This window comes from Diadema antillarum, unplaced genomic scaffold (genome assembly GCF_040938485.1).
Source record: "Diadema antillarum isolate AM-2024a unplaced genomic scaffold, OU_Dant_1.0 seq00000688_RagTag, whole genome shotgun sequence".
Classification (NCBI taxonomy): Eukaryota; Metazoa; Echinodermata; class Echinoidea; order Diadematoida; family Diadematidae; genus Diadema; species Diadema antillarum.
The window spans coordinates 1,505,001-1,519,322 of NW_027271593.1; the positions used below are offsets into that span (position 1 = coordinate 1,505,001).

The 14,322-nt window shown below is 37.5% G+C and overlaps 1 protein-coding gene across 1 annotated transcript in view; it reads right to left on the bottom strand.

The window, feature by feature from the left end:
* Nucleotides 1-5,585: 5,585 nt before the first annotated feature.
* The window catches only part of LOC139737304 (2-(3-amino-3-carboxypropyl)histidine synthase subunit 1-like), a 60,335-nt gene continuing 51,598 nt past the window's right edge, over nt 5,586-14,322 (bottom strand). The window contains exons 8-13 of the mRNA XM_071647976.1: nt 12,960-13,078; nt 11,904-11,972; nt 10,912-11,068; nt 8,612-8,712; nt 8,062-8,140; nt 5,586-5,955 (exon numbers count right to left, since the gene is read on the bottom strand). Of these exons, the coding sequence (XP_071504077.1) occupies nt 5,725-5,955; nt 8,062-8,140; nt 8,612-8,712; nt 10,912-11,068; nt 11,904-11,972; nt 12,960-13,078 (756 nt within the window). The 3' untranslated portion in view covers nt 5,586-5,724. The remainder of the gene's footprint in view (nt 5,956-8,061; nt 8,141-8,611; nt 8,713-10,911; nt 11,069-11,903; nt 11,973-12,959; nt 13,079-14,322) is intronic.

Consider the following 14,322-nt stretch of genomic DNA (forward strand, 5'->3'; position numbering starts at 1 on the left):
TTCTACTTGAGAATGCCTGGTCAAATTTTGGTAGAGCTGTGAATAATTTAGGTTAGTGACTGCGTGAAAGGTGAACTTGCGATACTCAGGTGAGCGCTAGACCCGCGGGTCTCTTGTTTGTTTCGGTTTGGTTTGGTTTGGTTTTTTTTTTTTTTTTTTTTTTTTTGGGGGGGGGGGGGGTGTCAACTAGATAAACTGTACCAAGGAGGTTTTTAGGTTTAAGAGTTGGCGTTCCAACTGGCTGTAATTAACAGTCGTCAATTTTCTACTGATCATCGATGTACAAAAAAAAAAAAAAAAAATCCACAGGTGCACTTCTTATACCTTTGATGATCGATGTTAGATGCCGCCGTCTTGCTGAGCAATCTGAAGATTCATTGTGAACGTTAACATAATTTGCTCTATTTTGCTTGTTTATTCATTAAAGGAAATAAACTCTCACTTAATGGTAAGCCTATAAAACACAAGCCAATCCCTTCCAGAAGTTTGTGTAAAAGTGTAAATCATTCAGCTGTATCATTTGAAAGTGTCTAAAAACTATGGATGTTCCTGGAAAGCTGATTTTATCATTTTCCACTTAATTTCCACAAATACATCTGATATGGAATAATCGTCGAGTAAATTAGTCTTTATTGATAGATATATCTGAATAGTGCCCGGGCATACTCAGTCGAGTAATTTTTATTTTTATTTCACCATTTGTTTATTTATTTATTCATTCATTCATTCAATTTATGCAATGAGACACGAGTCAATTGCATTCCTATCTGCGCAACAGATCCAGTTTGGTACATGCTTCAAATATTTTCGAGTGTCCGTATCGGACACATAGCAATTAAAGAATTAAATAAGAGGTGGATTGGGATGAGGGAGGTTCTTATGTTTCTCTGCGGTAACATATACAGAGACATAAAATCATTGATGTACTTAGGTGCTTAATAGTCATTGGCAGTGGGCCAAAACACCAAAGGCCTTTATGTGTCATTTTTAGTAGGCCTACTGTATTAATTTTTAGCTGCCCATAATGTCTCGTGAAGTCAGTGAAGGTTTCTACAGGCCTGAAATTGTTGACAATAATAGAATTTGTTAATAATCCTTCAGAAAAAATAAATAATTAACGTTCCACCAGGGGAAGATGTTCCCATAAAAAAGAGGGAGGGATACACCATTATGTATACTCTCGACACCAGCCCTCCCCCACTAAAAGGTTCCACGGCCCCTGAAAGTACAGTGGTGTTTGAAAGATATAATGATTACTGCTCAAAACTACTTTTTTTGTCTGGCGGCCCATTGAGATCACTTAAATCTTTAAGTCTGAAATTTTGGTGCCCCCCCCCCCACCCCGGAAAAAAAAAGATATGCAGTGACCCAAAATAAAAGCAAAAATAACAATCCATCTTTCATCTTTAGGCCTAAAGGCCTATAGTTTGCCCAGTCGGGCTACCACAAACATTGAGCCCTGATGAATGAATATGTATAATAATAAAGATAATACTTCATTTGCACTTTGACTTTATACACAGCAGAGATCCTGGAATCCCTTTCTTTTGTAATAATTTGTTCATTCACATCATAAAGGCACGGCACACAGTGCTATTTGTACTTTGACAGAAACAGATGAGGTTTCGCTACAGTACCTACAACAGGGGCGGATCCAGGAATTCTGTAAAGGGGCGGGGCGCAACTAAATTTCTGGTGCCACTTCCAAAAACAGAAAGTAAACACTTTTCGAGTTCATATTTTTCATAGAAGATTTTGATGAAAATCAATGTATTATATACCATATTAAAGATAGTTTAATTCGCTATCAAACAAGCAGGTCAATTTAAAGAGAAACTTTAAACATGAGAGAACACATTCATTTTTGTCTTCCAAGGCACAAAAGTAAAAATTGCATACATTGATATGTTGTCTTTCATTTGGAAAGGCCCTTAAAGATACCAATGATAACAGAAGACCAGTTTAATGTAATGAGAAACTTCAATTAAATAGCAAAATTAAGTTTTTGTTCTCTGTATCTCTTTATAACATTAAAAAAAAATCAAAGTTGGAAACTAAAGGGGGGAAATAAGAATTTTATGTCGACTCAAACTTCAAGTGACATAAAGAGTAAGGGCACAAAGATGATTAAATGAACAGAATCTCTTTATTTCATTTGTTTTATTTAGTAATTTCAGAATTCATAACACAAATTCAAGAATCAAATATTATCTACAATCTTTCTTGAGAGAGCAATTCAAATTCTTATCATTTTTGTTTAAATTGTACATTGCTTCTCTCATTTCTTTTCAACTTGGATTTGAAAGATTCTTCATTTTTGTCCATTATTGTACCCTTTATTAATCTTTTGGGCTTCAAAGATATCATTGAGGTCACAGCTTTATTTTTGCAACTAATTCATAATTACTATGGTGTTAAATTTGTCTTTTTTTCTTATTGTTACATGGAAAAGCACTTATAAAGAGCACCCATAAACGACAACTTGCTTTTTTGGAATTTTTACTTTTGTGCCTTTGAAGAGAAAAAAAAAATTTCACTCATGCGTAAAGTTAACCTTTTTATTGACCTACCAGGTTGATGGCCAATTAAATTACCTTTCATATGGTATATAAAACATTAATTTTAGCCGAATGTTCTATGAGAAATATAAACTTGAAAAAGTGTTCACTTTCTTTCTTTCTTTTTTGTTGTTGTTGAGTGTATTTTAGAGGTGAGAAAGTGGAGGGGATGGGGAAGATGAAGGTTTGGATTGTTTCAGAGAATGCAAGCAAAGGTGGTGGTGGATGCCCAGTAGCAGCCTGGAACAGCCAATCCAAGCCAAGACAAGCCTCTTGAAGAAAAAAGGTTTGTGGGGTCATGAAAAAAAGAAGAAAAGATACATAAATCATAAAATGGGGGAGTGGAAGGGGGAATGGGTTAGCATGGACTCTTGACCTTATCAGCCCACAGCACCCCCTCCCTCACCTACCCCCCACACATACACACACAAACACACACTGACACACACAAATGTCCAGTCACCCCTAATGAAGGTGTTACAGGCCAAGGGAGAAACTGGTATTCAAAGAGCTTCAATATTAATAACTCAATGGCTTGATATCCTCAATCTTAGTTTTACCGAAGATAAACACCTGGGGTGGTATTCTGAAATCCTTTCATAAGTTTCTTCCTAAGTGTCTTCTTAAGTTTTTTCCTGAACTTAGGAAGAAACTTAGGAAGATATGCAAATGATGATGAGATATGCAAATTTCTGACTAAGGAAGAAGTTGGTATTTTAGGATGCATTTAGAAAAGAATTTTAGGAAGATACAATGTATTCAAAAAAGCCCCACCCCTGTCCTAAGTACAATGTATGTTGTTAAGATATAGCAAGCTGCAAAACATCGTGATAGGCGCTTGTCATTCACTGCGCGCAACATGTACTTTGATGCGCGAAATTGGCATGAGAAAGCGGTCATGCAACGCATGTGTATTTAACCCTACATCATAGTAATACGTGATTGTCATTGGTTGGTTCCTTGTGAAACAACATTTTGTATTGGCTTTAAGAAAGGATGTGGGCGGGGAAAAGGATGGCCTAATTTGCATTAAGAATTTCCTCAGAAGAAATTTCAGAATACCAATTCAGTCTCTCCTAGGCACTTCCTAAGTTTCTAACTTAGGAAGAAACTTAGGAAGATTTTCAGAATACATGTACCACCCTATGTTTGCATGGATTCACAGCCTGTCAGGCTGCATGTTTACAGCCGAAGAATAGATAACTGGATCAACTCTAAAGATTGTGTGGGACAAGACGAGTATAAGACACCTTTCAGGATCTTATTTCAAGAAGCATATATTTCTTTGATACAAACAACATAAATCTGTCATTCACTACTTCTTTTGTTTCTTTTTAGTATGGATTATTAAGACATGTACATGCTTTACTGAATAGTTGAAGGGCTTATGCATATGGCATTATCATTGTCATTATGTCTGTAACTTTGAATCACACTCCTTACTCATACACCTTACCTCATTAGTACACACATAAATTTTATGAGAATGTCATTGTTTTCATTGAAATAATGCAATCAAACTGAATGCAGTGGAATCCAAATCCTTCTAGGATGCCTACAGCCTCCAATGATCACGGAAATGAGTCCAGGAAATGATCATCTCAATGTTTACACCACTTTACTCATATGTCATTCCTACGTCACACCAGACTTGAGCAGAGTAAGAAGACCACGTGGATTTAGTATGGCAAGGACCCTCACCACTTCTCAGAGGTTTCTGTAAAATTGGAAATGTTCATGCAATTCTCTCAAAAACAAACTAGCATGAAAAAAGCACACATTTTTGTTTGTGTGTGCTTTTAGTTATATAGGACACTATGTCATTTTTTGAATCTGCAGAATTACAATCACGCCAGATTCCTTTTACCCAGCACAGTGCAAAAAGTCACTTATGCGGAAATGTCCATGTTTACAGTAATTTGTAGGACCAGCTACAGTAGCAGATACAAAATGTGCAATAACTCATAATGCCTAAGCCATACCATGTGAGGGTATGACCTGTATTCTTGTTGGATGAGAAACAAACTGCTAGTCAACATTAATGAACTACAAAGGGGGCGTACTAGATAGTATCACATTTTCTTAATTTAGAGGCTTAAAACAGCACGCAAGTTTCCAGTTCCTACAAAGTTCTAAGCCCTAAAAAGCACACTTGCTTACGGCTGTACATCGCAGTAATAGACACTTGGTTAAAGGGATCGTATAGTTTTGGTTGAGACCTATTTTCAGGTTTCTAACATTTTTTGGTGAGATAATGAGAAACCTGTTATGAAATATGAAAGACCATTTAATTCTAAGAGGAATTCAACATTTATTTGATGAAAATTGGTTTTGAAATGGCTGAGATATCCAAAAAAGTGCAATTCTAATAAAGTGTGGAACCCACACTTTAGTACGATCACTTTGTTTTACTTTGTTTTTGGATGTTTCAGTCATTTCAAACCCGATTTTCATCAATTAAACTTTGAATTCCTCTTAAAATGGTATGCTCTGTACTATATCATAAGTGTTTTCTTGGTATCTCGCAAAAAGTTAAAAGCCCAATTCTCATCTCCACCAATACTGTACCATCCCTTTAACTGTAAATAAATCCTGAATGTAACAAAAACAAGAGCTGCACATGTTCTTGCAGATGTCTTGAATACCAGTATATTTCTGCTTTTCTCTATTTTAATAAACTGGCTAGATTTTTGGGGTGTGGTTTCAATTATATCAATACTGGACGGGCAGTAAAGAGATTTACCTGATGTGGTGAAAGAAAGCAACAACCCCAACCTGGACTGTCTAGTGGTTGCCCTGATGGCAAGAACCTTAATTATGCCTATGAGATAGTGGCCGAAATGAGAAAAGCCGCTTACCATCAAGCAAAGACAATGACATGACCCCAGCTCAACGGGTCCTACAGACTTACCACCAGCATTGACACTCTTGCATACATGGGTTCACCAAGGTTTTCTGATATTCAATCCTGCCAGTACACACTAACACCTCAGGATATACTTCAATATGCATTCCCTTCAATTTCCTCTCACACATTAACTACTGTCACCACATCTGTGCTTCCATTCTACATTCTTTATCTGTCAGATGGACTTGCAGCCATAGCATCCCTAACTACAGTTTATTTCACATACAGTCTGTTCACTTTACTGCTGGTAGCTTGGTCTCATCTCTTATCCTCACATGGAATAGCTTTCTCCTGGTTTCCTGATTCCACTTTGGCACCACCCTCTTGGCTGACATCTTGTTTTACCGCTGACCTTGGGTGAGCTTTCCTACCAGGTCTGAGAGGGCGGTGGAGCTGGTTGTTTGGTGTCCACGGTCCCAGGCTGTCATTGGCATAGAAGTCCATGGGGTAACATGACTGCCACTCTACAGACCTCAGAGCTACCGCAGCCTTGATAACAAGATGAACAGACACACACAAAGATACAAGCATCAATCTTAACGCATGTACAGTGTCTGAATACTTTAGTATTATGTACTTTGCTAACAAGGAAAAAGGTCTGATCTAGAAATGAAACACTGATCACCATATGCTTTACACTAATCACTGGTACTGGTATTACATGTGATTTTTTATATGAGTGTTGGTGTAATGCAAACCCATGCTATGTTATCATGTACTTGTGGTCTGGATTTCATTCATCTTCCATACATACATACATACATTCATACATACATGCATACATACATGCATACATACATACTAGGTGTTTCAAAAAACATTTCCCACTTTTAATTCTTAATAATTCATAAACTATATATCAGATAACACTGTCATTGATATGAGTAATAGCTGAATAGTGTACAATTTGGTTGGAGGTAGTTTGAAAATGAAAACATAAATCAGTTTCATGAAATCCATGATTAATTTCACAGTTAGGTTCCAGATTTTGCTCTATTTTCAACCCTCTGTACAAAATTTCACTTTGCACAGGGGTCAATGGGTGTGTATGGGAGTGTGTGGTTAACACCCTGACAATGGTCCTAAACAATGGTTAGGGTTTGAATGCTTCATTATTTATTCATGAGAAATTCCACTATCACAACTAGTCTTTATTCAGCGTCTGGCAGTATCTGTGTAAAGTCAAACGCCTGCCGATACTGTCGTTGGGTCTCGACAGTGCTCTCCCTACTTCTGAAAAACGAAATTACAACGAATACCTTCTGTTCTATCGTAAACATGGTGACAGGAAGCAAAGAAGATCAATTAGAGTATACACTTGTGTAAATGGAGCCTTAAATAAATCTACTGTGAAACATATCGCCCCAATGATAAATGCTGCTGAACTCTTTACCAATTAAAATGATTTCTTTTTATCAAAAAGCGAAAATTTGTCATTAATCAGTACACAGTTGTATTAAAATGAGGAACTTTCGATTATTTATGCTTATTTATATCCCAAATTTAGAGATATGTCAAGAAAAAAACTGAAAATGATTGCCAGCTGGAATGGAATGTGGTGTTTGCAAGCACATGGATACGTGTGCTTCCTTTTTCCATGTGCATGCAGTTTACCCTTTACCGTGCATGAATCCAGACTAGCAGTGCCCAGGACAATCCACATGAATTATTGATTAAGCATTCATGTGCCTGGGAGCACGAGACTGACGCCTAGTCAACAGGTGGTTCAGGCATGTCCATTGTTCAGGGCCATTGTCAGCACACACTCATATACACATCATTGGTTCCTGTGCAAGGTTCAATTTTTGTACAGAGGGTTAAAATTTGACCAAAATCTGAAACCTTACTTCAAAATCAATCTTAGATTTAATGAAACTGATTTATGCTTTCACATTCAAATTACCTCCAACCAAATTGTACGCTATTCAGCTATTATTTATGTCCGTGACAGTTTTATCAAATGAATAGTTTTTGAGCTATTAATGATCAAAAGTGGGAAATGTTTTTTGAAACACCTAGTACATGTACACATACACACATGCATGCACACACATACATGTACATAGGGCCTACATACACACAGACATACACAGTGACATACATGGTGACATACACAAAACCATCAGCATTTTGTGTAACCTCCATTCAGGCTCAGAGTGATTACACCATAGACCAAACATTTTGTCTACTGTAAAACGAGTAATGTTCGCATGCATCTTAATTTTGCGAATTTTGCCAGAGCAGACTTTCAAGAAATTAAAATGCATACTAAAGATCTTTTCTACACTATATGCATCTAATGTTAGAGGCAACTCAAAAAAGTTTCATGCTGCGAATAGGCCGTTGGCACCAATTCCCGAAAATATTGTGTTTTACAGTATTTGAAAGCTGAAGGTATAGAGTGCAGTCATCGATATCAAACCATGTAAACAAAATCATTTAATACATTCTTCATTGAAACAGATACACTGTATGCCTCCGGAGCTTTCTTAAAGGAATTCATGTATAAAGATTTTCTGCTGGACAGAGATAGATAAATTCTGATTGGTTGTGCTCTCCAGTACAGTGTTGGAAGTGCTGCTGTATGTACTTTACCTCATATGGTGACAAGAGAGGCTTTGGGAAGGCATATCCCCAGTCAATGGACAATCTTGGACAGGCAATCTGTATCCATCTAATAACAAGAAAAGAGAAATCAAATAATTATCTTTCAGGTATAGAAATCAGTATACGAGAACAGAAAACACAACAGAACCTTCAACACTGGGCATTTCCAGAGTTTGGTTCATAGAAATGTCATTACAGAGCAATTTCCACTAAACACCATCTTCACTGGGTCCTTTAGATTCCAGCTCCACATTATGCTTATAAACAGAGAAATATGAAATACACATGATACTAATGATATTATCAAAGTTGATCATAAATTCCACAAAAAAAGTAAGATAGAATACACATAATATTAGTGACCTCATCAAAGTTGAACATAGAAAAAAAAAAAGTAAGATAAAACACACATAAAACTAGTGGTATCATCAAAGTTGAACATAATTTTTTTTAAGTTTAAAAATGCAATTTTTAAGTATAAGAAAAGCAGCATTTCATCACAAAAAAATAGTGGCATGGGTTCTAATTTCATACTTACGCATCAATATCAGTGAACAAGCCTAATTTGTCTGGGAATATCTCTGACAGTAGAACAATGACATAGTCCTTTCCAGCTTGCTTGATCTGGTCCTTCAAGTTCTGTGAAAGCATTTTAAAGATTCAAGAAGAGTTAGAGCCAAAGTACCTTTTTCTCATGGTTTTGCATTGCATCATTTTGAAAAGATACAAGAAAAGTGCAGAGTCATTGAAGCAAAAAAAAATTTGGAAAGCAATTTATCAGCTCCAGATGAATAGGGACATGTAATCGCATCGATAAACAATCGCATCAATAAACAAGGAAAAGTAGAAATTAGGCGGTGCGTAATATATGTCCCCGCCGGAAGTAGCATTTTGTAGCAAAATGTACAATATAGGTCAAAAATCAAGGTCAAAGGTCAAAGAAGTCAAAGATCCAAATTCTGTGTAGAAGTTTTGAAGCCCTCACCTAGTGCCATCACATAAAGCAAATGGAATCGAAATCGGGTTAGAAATGGTGAAGGAGTAGCATTTTGTAGCAAAATGTACAATATAGGTCAAAAATCAAGGTCAAAGGTCAAAGAAGTCAAAGGTCAAAATTCTGTGTTGAAGTTTTGAAGCCCTCACCTAGTGCCATCACATTAAGCAAGCGGAATCGAAATCGGGTTAGAAATGGCGAAGGAGTAGCATTTTGTAGCAAAATGTACAATACAGGTCAAAAATCAAGGTCAAAGGTCAAAGAAGTCAAAGGTCAAAATTCTGTGTAGAAGTTTTGAAGCCCTCACCCAGTGCCATCACATAAAGCAAACGGAATCGAAATTGGGTTAGAAATGGTGAAGGAGTAGCATTTTGTAGCAAAATGTACAATATAGGTCAAAGGTCAAGGTCAAAGGTCACAACTGAAATTCTGTGTAGAAGTTTCAAAGCTCCCATGTAGTGCTATCACATAAAGCAAACAGAATCAAAATTGGCTCATAAGCCTGCATTCACATAGAAGTATACTATGCGGGTATTCGGGCTCGTTTTTCGAGGGCACGCGAATAGCTTGAATCGAACGATAGGATTTCCTCACACCGGTTCACATAAGAGGGCACTATTCGAAAGTACCGAATACCTGCGAAAAGTATAGCAAAGTGGGAATCGAGCTTGTTCGATTTTCTTGCAGCGTATACCGTCTCTCGTTTATGAAATAATGACAATTTTGGTCTGGATTTGCCCGTTAGCAAAAATAAGCATGTAGACTGACATTCTGATGCAGTTTAGAAATTGTTAATAAGATTTGCTGCGATGTAGGAGGAAGAAATCCTCACTACATGGGATGGTGAGTTGACGGTGCGGGTGATGGTGTATTCGGTGCTCGAATAGCGAATAGCGAATAGCGAATACCGAATACCGAATACTTCTATGTGAACGCAGCCTAAATGACAGAGAAGTAGCAAATTGAACATTTTGATCACACACGGACGCACACACAGACGAACGGACGGACGGACACACAGACACACACACGTACGGAGCCCGTTTCATAGTCCCCTGCTCGAACTCGTTCGGCGGGGACAACAAAGACCTATGACATCTGTCTTTACACTAATAATTCATCAACCCCTACAGACTTATGGAAGAACAGTCCCTGGATTGAAGTACTGTATGTGCTCTGCTTATTTAAAGGAATGAAATGAAATGAAATGGCAACTTTGAAGAAAAGCCATATCTTCTGTTTTGCTTTTGACCTCCTTGGAGGAAAATGTGTAACTTAACCCGTTGAGGACGAGTCCCGAGTATACTCAGGCAAGCATCTATGGGAAATGCGTGTTGTAGCAAAATCAAACCGTAAAGGATAAGGATGATTTAAGTAGATTTGCATGGTATCCCTTTGAGACCCTCCCCATGCCCCCCCCCCCAAAAAAAAAAAAAGATAGATAGAAATCCCTCCAAGTTTCCTTAGACTTGTTGGGAATAGTGGAGTAGGTAAGGGCTAATAAGCTATGGTATATTGTATGGGGGTGTGGCAAGGAGAGAGGGTAGTCACTGATTACAAGAGGCTACAAACATCATATTGTATCCGGTCAAAAGCCATGGGACAGACCCAGCAAGATCTGAGAGGAGACAATTGGAAGGGACATTAAACTATTACATATTGCCCAGGTAGAAATCACACTTAAGACGGCATAGAGAAAGGCCATCATGGAGATAAAACACCCAAACCCACACAGTAGAATAAAGGAGGTGATGATGACAATGAAGTCATCTGCAAGTTTTCTGTCTCCATACTACAAAACACGTCATAATTCTACCCAAAATCAGCAGAAAATTGAAATTCACCTCAAGAACTTTGGTTGACCCTTGTCTGCCTAGCGTGCCAAGGATGAGGCCAAGTTTCTTTGCCTGGGATGCCTTGCTGATGGCCTCCTGACGTAGGGTGTGCATCTTGTCTGTCTCGTAGTACTCATGGGAAAATATCTTACTGTATGGATCGTATCTGGATTTAGAAAGAGGCAGGGTTGCATTCACATGAATTGTCTTACAGAATCTTCTTAAACATATATTTCTATACAGTCGACTCCTATTATGACGAGATCATCGCAATGGCAGTTTTCTCTCATTACGAAATTTTGTTATAACGAAACAAATAAACAATTGGGGGGAAACAGAGCTGGTGATGTTGGAGCCTGAATTTCTACTTGGTTGTAACTGGAATTTTGTTATAACCGTGTTCATTATGACGGGAGTGCATTGTTCAAAGGAAGAGACAGGCTAATCTTACAAATAATTGCTTCATGTACAGGTGATACTCCAAAGTCAGCTAAGATTCATGGCCCTATAACACATTTCCTCTACATGCAGGTGACAAAGAATCTTCTGACATTACTGAAACAAACCCAATTCCCCATTCACCGTCTTCTTGGCACAGACACATAATTTCCTATCAAACAACAACAACCCAAACCCCCAAAATAATAAAACCAAAACTGTGAAGACATATAGCTGAAAGTCTCTAATAAAATACATTATTCATTGTGTGGAAACACCATTTAGCTGTTTTTCTCAACAAAAAAACAAAGACCTTTACAACTTTCACACAACAGATATACTCCACACTGATACGGTGAGTAGGTGAAAAGTGCATTGTCCTGCATTTATTATCAGTCCATGAACAGGATTGCTGCTCACACAGAAAATACATGATTGGTGAACCTTAAAACTCAAGCAACTCTCACAATGTTAGTCTTAAACAACTTCAATTACAAACTACTTTCCAGTTCTATTCAGTTTGAATGACCAAGATAATGTAAAGTAAGAAAAAGAAGACTAACTTGTAAGCTTTGACTGATGGATTGGCAATCATTATGGACTCCAGATGAAACCGTCCATCTCCCAGGTAACTGGAAAAACCAATGCAAGAGGAAATTATGTGAACATTAAGATGGCCTGCTTTTGAATATTCACATTTCTAGTTTATCATTTAGTCAGACAGGATACTGGCCACACTCTCTGATAAATCTGTCATTCTCTTATCAAGAAAATTGGCCATTTAACTATGAAATGAGAATTCTTTGATTTCTCTAGCAAACTTCTCTCAGGAAAGATGACTTTGTTCAAGAGATTTGCAGAAGTAATTGAAGAAATCTGATGAAAATAATAGCTCCAAACACTACCTGAATACAACCATGTGTTCCAAGCATTAGTGACATTGTAACACGACAGTTAATCTATAATTGTTTCTATGACTAACAAAGTCAATGCCACTGAGGAAAGATTTAACAGCACTTGATAGACAGGTCAAGAATCCAAACCTGATTTCACTGTATCAAAGTCTCTATACATTTACTGCATATGACTAGAAACATAAAACTTGAATACTTTATATTTTGCAAAATTAAATATCGGAATGCTGTCAAACATTTGTATCATATTGTTTTATTCGTTACAAACTGTTGAGGAACATACATGATTAGAAGTCCCCTTTTCTCCCTCCAATCTCATTCTGACCTTATTTGCTGTGTAAACAAAGTGACTGAGTACACTTTTCTTTTCTTCTTTGTACACTGAGAGCAACTGTTTTGTCTTAAATGACATACAGCAAGATAACATTTTTATCTACAAATAACGGTGAAAGACTTTACCAAGAATATCAATAGTTCAAAAATAAAAGTTTAACTTCTCTGACATTTTAGTTCAAAACACTCTCCTAGCATTCAAGCATTACTTCTAATATCAAAAGAGTTGAAACTTTATCTTGCTTTAATGCACAATTTTTTCTGATCTGCTGCTCATCTTAAATAGCTTGAACTATTTAAATTGTAGCTCCATTAAAGACTCTCTTTTAATGTTAGTGCCGTGTTATTCAGACATTAAAAAATTGAACTCACATGATGCTGTCTACTTGACTAAGTTTGGGTGCTGTACAGCCAAGGATTTCTCCCTTGGACAGCGGCCTGCTCTGGGGAAGCACCACTTTGTAATCTGGCTGCAAGTCTGCTGCAGAGGCCTGTGTGACGATGAGAGAAAGACCAGAGTATGACATCAGTCTACTTTACAACGAAGGGTTAGTCTTGAAGACAAGAGGTTTGCAGTGACACCATGTGTTTGTAGTCCTTGAAAGGACTGTCGTTTGGCAAAAGAAGAGCTTAGAAAGAGGAGAGTTGAGGATGGGAGCAACATAGGGAGAGTGTAGGGAAAGCAAATAGAGACAGTTGAAGCACAGCGGTGAGGTTGCACTCATGGAGACAGAAAAATTGGGGACAGTGACAGTTGCAAGGAAGAATAGAGTAAGAATCAGGCAAAGGGTTCGGAAGTCAAGGGAAGAGAAAGATAAACCAGAGAGTAAAAAGGAGAGGAAGAAGGAGAAGGTTAGAAAATAACATAGATAACGTAGAAAAGTAATGAAGATGCGACCTTCGGAATCATGTTTAACAAAATGAAGCACAACAGGAGCAAAGCCTGTGTAGAAATGATGGCAAATGCAGACTAAATTAAAATCAAACATTAGATTTAGTCTTGATTCAGCTGGGTTATGATTACCCTTCAAAGTAAGCATACCAGCCTCATGTCATATGTGTCCAGTGCTGCTCTGTACAGTCATGTCTTGTAATGTCTTCCTGAGCAGAGTGAGTCTACACAGTAGTCCTGGGCTATAACAAGATTATTGTACATTCACAGCTTATCCGTCATTGCAGCAACATAAGCATCTTGGTGAGAAACTCAGACATGCAGGTTTTGCTTAAAAAAACAACAAAATGCTGTGTCCGGACGATGAAAGCTTCTACATCTGCATGACCATTATTCATAGTGGTAGTGGCAACTGTAGTAATACAAGTAATAGAAGTAGTGGCGGCGATGCAGTTGAAGCAGTAGGGCCATAGTAGTAATTTGTGTGGCAGTAGTAGTAAATGTAGTTACACGTAGTGGTGGTAGTAGTAGTTGTAGTGGTGGTGGTAGTAGTAGTAGTAGTAGTAGTAGTAGTAGTAGCAGTAGTGGTAGTAATAGTAGTAGTAGTAGTAGTAGTACTACTACTAATAATAATAATAATACATTTACTGTAAAACGAGGAATTTTCGCATGCACATTAATTTTGCGAATTTCACGAGTTCCAAGATTCGCGAAATTAAAATGCACGCGAAAGTCCTTGTTTACACTTTATGCATTGAACGCCAGTGGCACTTCGCGAAAATTTCATGCCACGAAAAAGGCTATTGGCTCCAATTCGCGAAAAATTCATGCCGCGAATATACA